Source organism: Loxodonta africana, chromosome 3, assembly GCF_030014295.1.
Source record: "Loxodonta africana isolate mLoxAfr1 chromosome 3, mLoxAfr1.hap2, whole genome shotgun sequence".
Classification (NCBI taxonomy): Eukaryota; Metazoa; Chordata; class Mammalia; order Proboscidea; family Elephantidae; genus Loxodonta; species Loxodonta africana.
Window position 1 is genome coordinate 209,366,623 of NC_087344.1, and position 8,713 is coordinate 209,375,335.

General features: G+C 41.7%; 1 protein-coding gene across 1 annotated transcript in view; it reads right to left on the reverse strand.

The window, feature by feature from the left end:
* Positions 1-8,189, reverse strand: part of GORAB (golgin, RAB6 interacting) — a 47,444-nt gene extending 39,255 nt beyond the window's left edge. The window contains exon 1 of the mRNA XM_064282942.1: positions 7,927-8,189. Coding sequence (XP_064139012.1) covers positions 7,927-7,987 — 61 coding nt within the window. The 5' untranslated portion in view covers positions 7,988-8,189. The remainder of the gene's footprint in view (positions 1-7,926) is intronic.
* Positions 8,190-8,713: the final 524 nt, after the last annotated feature.

An 8,713-nucleotide genomic window follows, 5' to 3' on the forward strand; every position in this document is an offset into this window, starting at 1 on the left:
ACATGAATGAGCCTTATTGTGACATGGGGAAAGTTTTAGTGGTCTGGATAGAAGATCAAAGGAGCCATGACATTCCTTTAAGCCAAAGCCTAAACCAGAGCAAGGCCTTAATTCTCTTCAATTCTATGAAGGCTGAGAGAGGTGAGGAAGCTGCAGAAGAAAAGTCTGAAGCTAGGAGAGGTTGGTTCATGAGGTTTAAGAAGCCATCTTCGTATCATAAAAGTGCAAGGTGAAGCAGCAAATGCTGATGTAGAAGCTACGGCAAGTTACCCAGAAGATCTAGCTAAGATAATTGATGAAGGTGGCTACACTAAACAGATTTTCAATGTAGACAAAACAGCCTTATACCGGAAGATGCCATCTAGGGTTTTCATAGCTAGAAAGAAGTCAATGCCTGGTTTCAAAGTTTCAAAGGACAGGCTGACTCTCTTGTCAGGGGCTAATGCAGCTGGTGATTTTAAGTTAAAGCCAATGCTTATTTACCCTTCTGAAAATCCTAAGGCCCTTAGGAATTATGTTAAATCTACCCTGCGTGTACTCTATAAATGGAACAACATAGCCTGGATGACAGCACGTTTGTTTACAACCTGGTTTCGTGAATATTTTAACCCCACTGTCGAGGCTTACTGCTCAGAAAAAAAGACCCGACCCCTTTCAAAATATTACTGTTCACTGACAATGCACCTGGTCACCCAAGAGCTCTGATGGAGATATACAAGGAGATTTAATGTTGTTTTCATGCCTGCTAAAACAACATTCATTCCACAGCCCATCGATCAAGGAGTAATTTCAACTTTCAAGTATTATTATTTAAGAAATATATTTCGTAAGGATATTGCTGCCATAGATAGTGATTCCTTTGATGGATCTGGGCAAAGTAAATTGAAAACCTTCTGGAAAGGATTCACCATTGTAGATGTCATTAAGAACATTCGTGATTCACATGAGATCAAAATACCAACATTAACAGTTGAGAATAAGTTGATTCCAACCCTCATGGTTGCCTCTGAGTGGAGGAAGTAACTGCAGATGTGGTGGGAACAGCAAGAGAACTAGAATTAGAAGTGGAGCCTGAAGATGTGACTGAATTGCTGCAATCTCATGATAAAACTTTAACAGATGAGGAGTTGCTTCTTACGGCTGAGCAAAGAAAGTGGTTTCTTGAGATGGGATCTATTCTTGGTGAAGATCTGTGAACATTACTGAAATGATAACAAAGGATTTAGAATATTACACAAGCTTAGTTGATAAAACAGCAGTAGGGTTTGAAACCACTGACTCCAATTTTGAAAGAAGTTCTACTGTGGGTAAAATGCTAACAAACAGTGTCACATGCTACAGAGAAATTGTTCATGAAAGGAAGAGTCAATCAATGTGACATACTTCTCCGTTGTCTTATTTTAAGAAATTGCCACAGCCACCCTAACCTTCAGCAACCACCACCCTGACCAGTCAGCAGCCATCAACATCGAGGCAAGACCCTCCACCAGCAAAAAGACTGCGACTTGTTGAAGGCGCAGATGATAGTCTGCATTTTTTTAGCAATAAAACATTTTTTAACTAAGGTATATACACTGTTTTTTAGACATAATGCTATTGTTTACTTAACAGCATAACAACTTTTATATGCACTGGGAAACAAAAAATTCATGACTCACTTTATTGAGGTGGTCTGGAACTGAACCTACAATATCTCTGAGATACGCCTGTATGAAACATTGGTATATGGCAAAGTAGCATGTCAGATCAAAAGCAAAAGCTGGCATTATTTAATAAATGGATCTGGAAAAAATGGTTATCAGTATGGATCCATCTCTCATACAATATTAAAAACAAGAGAACAGAAAGTTCTCCAAATGGATTAAGGATTTAAATGTCAAATTAACACTTTAAATCTCTTAGATGAAATACACTGCTTTATGTAGTCTTCTGAATCTGTTATATCTTATATAATAAAAACGATTTTTAAAAATTCTTAATAGAAAATAAAAATGAATTATCTTTTAGACCTTATTGCAGAAGACTAATTTCTTAAGATAACAGAAATGTTGACTATATAAAAAATGACAAATTTGACTATAATAATTTGTTGATCTGAAAGATAAAGTTAAATGACAAGTTACAAACTAGAAGTATATGGTATCTATCTGCCTTCTTTGAGGCCAACTTTAAATATCCTCTCTGACACCAACTGCAAATGCAGCTGTCCTTCTTCTGACCCTAACCACAGGAGCTAGGTCAAATCTCACAAGTTAAAAGGCACATTCCTCCTGACTGCCAAGTCTGCCTAAAACTTCAGACACCAGTTGCAAGCTCAGGGTTCCCCACGACACCCTCCTTTCTGACCCTCTGGCTAAAACTTCAGGGGGCTCTCACTATCCCCTCAGGTTCAAAGATCCACTAGAATGACTCACAGAACTCAGAAGAGCACTAAACTCACTATTACAGTTTTATTACAGCAACAAGGATACAAATGAAGAGACACACAGGGCGAGGTCTGGGAGGGTCCCCAAATACAAGTTTCCATGCCTCAGAGGACATGTTACCCTCTCATGTATTGATGTCTATCACCAACCAGGAAGCTCACCTGGGCTTCACACCCAGAGTTTTTATTGGGGTTTTATTACATAGGCATGATTGAGCGAATCATTGTCCATGTGATGAAACTCAACCTCCAGCGCCCTGCCCGAGCTAGAGTTGATATCACCCAATGGGTCTTTCTAGCATGGCCAGCCCCCAACCAAGTCACGTCAGTACTATAACAAAAAAATCAATGGTTAAATTCAAGATTTTAGAGATTATCTCTCAAGAATTTGGGTAAAGTTAACTGTACATTCCAAAATAAAATTGAAGAACAACTATCAAGAATAAAGAACTCTTATGAATATTTTCTCTAACTAGAAATTGACAGTATGTGGTTGTCATTGTTTTTTCCAATTATTTTCACTATGAAATAGATCATACATCAAATACATGTATGTGTATGTATGTATGTGTATACCCAATGTGCATGGATAATAAAAATATTAACCTAGCTTAAGAAATAAAACATGACTGTAGTAGACATAACTACTGTTCAAGGACATTTTCCCCCTCTTTTAGAACACACAAGAGAACTTGTACTTCCTGATCCTCAAGTCATATGACTTGCTTTTGTTCAATAAAATGTAAGTAGAAGTGACACACGTCACTTACTAGTGGAAGCATTTTTTTTTTTTAATTTATTGTGCTTTAGGTGAAAGTTTACAAATCAAGTCAGTCTCTCATACAAAAGCCATACACACCTCGCTGTGTACTCCCAGCTGCTCTCCCCTTAATGAGACAGCACTTTCCTCCTCTCCACCCTGTATTCCCCGTGCCCATTCAACCAGCTCCTGTCCCCCTCTTCCTTCTCATCTCGCCACCAGACAGGAGTCACCCACATAGTCTCATGTGTCTACTTGAGACACAAAGTTCACTCCTCACCAGCACCACTGTCTATCTTATAGTCCAGGCCAATCCCTGTCTGTAGAGTTGGTTTCGGGAATGGTTCCAAACTTAGGCTATGAAAGGGTCCAGGGACCATGACCGTCAGGGTCCCTCTGGTGTCTCAGACCATTAAGCCTGGTCTTTTTACGAGAATTTAAGATCTGCATCCCACTGTTCTCCTGCTCCATCAGGGATTCTCCGTTGTGTTCCCTGTCAGGGGAGTGATCGGTGGTAGCCAGGCACCATCTAGTTCTTTGGGTCTCAAGCTGATGGAGTCTCTGGTTTATGTGGCCCTTTCTTGTCTCTTGGGCTCATATTTACCTTGTGTCGTCGGTGTTCTTCATTCTCCTTTGTTCCAGGTGGGTTGAAAGCAATTTATGCATCTTACATGGCTGCTTGCTAGCCTTTAAGACCCCAAACACCTCTCATCAAAGTAGAATGCACACCGTTTTCTTAATACATTTTGTTATGCCATCTGACTCCCATCCCTTGAAACCATGGTCCCCAGACTCCCATCCGTGCTACTCTGGCCTTCAAAGCTTTTGGCTGTATTGAGGAAATTTCTTTGCTTTTGGTTTAGTCCAGTTGTACTATCCCTGTGTTATGTGTTGCCCTTCCCTTCACCTAAAAAAATTTTTGTCTACTATCTACTTTTTTTTTTATCTACTTAGTGAATATCCTTCTCCCTCCCTCCCCACCCTTGTAACCATCAAAGAATATTTCCTTCTCTGTTTAAACTTTATCTGGAGTTCTTATAATAGTGGTCTCGTATAATATTTGTCTTCTTGCAATTGACTGACTTCATTAAGCATGATGCCTTCCAGGTTCCTCCATGTTATGAAATGTTTCACAGAATCATTATGTTCTTACTCGCTGCAGAGTATTCCATTGTGTGACTATGTCACAATTTATTTATCCGTTCATCCACTGATGGGCACCTTGGTTATGCTGGAAGCATTTAACTGACAATGTTCAATTCTCAACCTTCCTGCCATGGTGAACCCTGGTATGATCACACCAGGAAATAGTGTGGAGTGACCATGTAGAGCAGAATCACCTGCCAAACCATGCTAGATATGAAGCGAGGGTGGAAAATAGACCTTCGTTATTTTAAACCACTGATATTTTAGAGCTATGTGTTAAAAAAAAAAAAAAAAAAGTGTTACTGCAGCTTAATCAGGTTAAGCTGATTTCATAACTACCAATACCTTCAAAATTCTCTACATACTTGTCCCTGCCTCTTCATAAGCCTGAATTTTGTGTTTCATTTCCTTGATTTTCTTTACGGTTTTCCTATATCCCCAAAAGAATACCGTTAATTTTATATTACTTTGAAATTATATAACTGGTAACAGACTATACATATATTCTTCTGCAACTTGCTCTTTTCACACATTTATGAAATGTATACACATCAAGGCATGTAGCTATAGTTTATATAGTCCCACTAGCTATACAGCAGTCATAGAATGATTATGCCACTATTTATCCACTCTCTTGTTAATGAACACTTCCTCATTTCCACCTTTTTAGTACTATAAACGACAGTTAAGAATATTCTTCATCATGTTTCCCCAAGTACATATGAGTGTCCCTACAGTACTAATGCCCTAATTTTTGTTGGCAACCCTCTTTCTAGATTATTTAATTAATTATATTTTTAAGTTGCATAACAGCTTGAAGAGGCCTTAAAAATTAAAGATCCAACACTTCTGCTTTTACAAATAAGAAATCCAAGGCAAAAAGATTTAAAAGCAGAGCTGGGAAGTCTACATGCCAATCACTGTGTTTGGCTATGGGCATATAAAAATGGTAAGATGTTTTCTCTGTCCTCAAGGTAGTCATCCATTAGGGAGTTGGTATCCAGACGCTAAAGTCTCTCTACCACACCATGTGCCTTGAAACTCAGGTCCTTATCAACCTCTCTCTATCCCAAATTGCAGGATATTTTGAAATACAGTTCTACGTAATCAAGGTATTGTTTAATTTTGCTTCCATATTAAGTCCTTTCCCACAGGCAAACCCACTCCACTAATGTATACCGAAACCAAAAACCCACTGCCGTCGAGTCGATTCCAACTCAAAGCGACCCTATAGGACAGAGTAGAACTGCCCCACAGAGTTTCCAAGGAGCCCCTGGCGGATTCAAAGTGCCAACCCTTTGGTTAGCAGCCACAGCACTTAAACACTAAGCCACCAGGGTTTCCCCACTAATGTATAACCCTTGTGAAATCTTCCCAAGCTCCCCACAGCCCCTAGCACACCGAGGACCCTCCTGGCTCTGCAGCAAGCTCTTATACAACATCTACTATCAAACCATTTTATGATTGTTTAATGGTCTGTCTCCTCATTGGCTATATGTAAGCTCTCTGAAGGCAGGGGTGATGTCTCGTTCATCTTTGTACCCCTAATCAGAGGTGATAACTGGAACTTCGGACTGGACCAGAGAAAGGATACTTACACTCCATTAAAAAAAAAAAACAAAACCCATTGCTGTCCAGTCGATTCCGGCTCATAGTGACCCTACAGGACAGAGTAGAACTGCCCCATAGGGTTCCCAAGGAGCGACTGGTGGATTCAAACTGCCCATCTTTTGGTTAGCAGCCGATTTCTTAACCATTGTGCCACCAGGGCTCCATAAATCTGAATAAGTGAATGGATAATGAAAACACAAAGCAAAAGAATTTGAACACATCAAGCTAGACAGTGTCAATTAATCACACACTGTAGTATAACCTTTATACTACCTTGGACCGACCAGTTGAAATTTCCCCAATCTACATGATCCACACTGGCACTATATTAGTAATTTACGTTCTTTTCCACTTGTCAGTCTTGGATCATTCTCATATCTATGCTTTAAAAAAAAAAAAAAAGCCTACCTGAGCATCATCCAATTTTCTCACAAATATCTAAAAAAGGCACGGTATGGTTTATTTAATTTTCTCCCAAAGTAAAGTCTATCAAAGTTGCTAGTCCACGTGGAAAGATTATAGGGACATTACAGATGGCCCTGCTCATTCAAAAGGACAGCCATCACTCCCCATTAACATGATCACAAACAAAACAATACTCACTAGAAGGAAATTCTTTACATGAGATGGAGTAAAGGCCTCTAACGTAAAATGTGTCCTGACCTTAACTTTCTGAGGTGAATCAGCTAAATGAAGTAAACTCATTCTGTGCATGTTTAAACTGTGCCAAAGGAAGACACTTTGAAAAGAACTAAAAATAAGTTATGGTTCCAAGAGTGGCGTAAACTGCTCCCAGAAGCGGTGTGCACTACCAGGATATTCATTCAGATCTTCATGAAATTTCAACCACAAGCTAACCATAGTTATATCACTGGGACTGTCTCACCAAGTATTAGCAAACTTCATGCCTTCATCGAAAGAAAACAAAATACTATAAAGCCACTCAGTGATTACTTCGTAAGAGGGAGGAGGGAGCACAAAATTTTAGCTTACCCCAAAGTTGGCAGAAATACATATATATGCATACACACACATACACATGTATATATGTATGTATATGCGTCAGAATCGTCTCGATGGCAATGAGTTATACATATGTGTGTATATGTTGTTGTTTGCCAGGTGGCATCCAGTTAGTTCCCACTCATAACGACCCCATGTACAACAGAATGAAACACTGCCTAGTCCTGTGCCACCCTCAAAATCGTTGTTATGTTTGAGCCCACTGTTGCAGCCACGGTGTCAATCCATCTCACTGAGGGTCTTCCTCTTGACCCTCTATTTTACGAAGCATGATGTCCTTCTCCAGGGACTGATCCCTCCTGATAACATGTCCAAAGTATAGGAGAGACATAATCGCTCTCTCTCTCTCTCTATATATATATAAAATTTCACATCTAACCCCTCAAATTTTTTTTTAACCCCTCAAAAATTGTTTAGATTTAGCTGACTCTCGGAGTTGAAAAGAACTACAAAAATCATTAGGCAACTGCAAGCGAATGCAGTAATCCAGGTGTATTATGGAAAGTGCTGAATTTTTGCGTGTTCAGACTCTGTTCTGCTTTTTTCTAATCATTACCTGCTTCTATAAGTTTATCATAATTCTAATATGGTGCACCCCCCTTCTCTTTCCCTCACCCTAACCCCAACCCTGCCACCACTGATCCGTGGAGCAATGCACCCTAAAGGAGAGAACCAAGTGTTAGGGTCACTTCGACTCCCAAGTTCCATTCCTTTCAAGGGAGAAAGTGAGGTACCCGAAATGGGCCACTGCACCCTCTATCCTAAAAGTAGACCCCAGCCCCCTGGGCCTGCCTCTCCTCCCGTGGCTCCACGTACATCCACCTCTGGAACCCTCTCAATCCCGTCACTCTGTCCCCCAAAACACACCCTCTCCCCGCCCCTTTCTCCTGCAAAAGCTCCAGTCCCGCCCCTTCCCCTTAACAGATCCAAGAATTGACCCTCTGCAGGCACGTCCCGTTACCTTTAGTCTGCTTTAGCCGCCTCAGCTCCTCCTCAGAAAAGCCTGCCCAAGCCTGCGCCATTTGCCCGGACTGCCCGTACCCCTACAGCGCGCAAACTTCAGACACCCGGACTGCCAACGTTACCTCCCAGCCACATCCGGGTTCTTCCCCGCGGCAGCCGACCAGCCAATCAGCGCGTCGGGCTCCAGACAGAAGGCCCTGCTGCAGGGTTCGGCCCCCTTCGAGGCTGCCTCTGGCAATGCCGGAAAAACTATCTAAGGAAACCTTGGCCAAGCAAACACTACTATCCTTTGGCCTGGCTCTACTCTCTCTCCCTTTTTCTAATTCCTGGGGTTAGTTGCTCGGAGAGATAAGGGGGAGATGGCGTTGGGGCTAGGTGTGGTGATAAACAGGCAGTTAGGAAGCGGCTACTAGTCGGTGGCGGAAAGGGACGGGCGTAATGGCTGCCTGTCGGGGTCCTCTGTAAACTCTGGGGCGGAGCCTGCACTGGTGGCCGGGAGGGGGCCAGCCGTGGTTTGCAGAGCATGGCTTCGAAGGCTAGACGGTCAGCTGCGCTGGAGTTATACGTCCTAAAAAAAAAAAGCGATCCGATTTAGGCTTCATTTATGAAGAAATGTTTAGGAGGGCTGCGTCTAACAGATGGACAGAGGACGGACACGTTCAACAGGGTTTCTCTGAAGACCCAGGTCTCTCGCAGGCCGTAGCGCGTCCCCCCAGATGTCTTTCTGCTGCCTGTGGTTGCGAATAATTGTCGCGAATGTGCAGCCTTTCTCTTCATGCATTTCA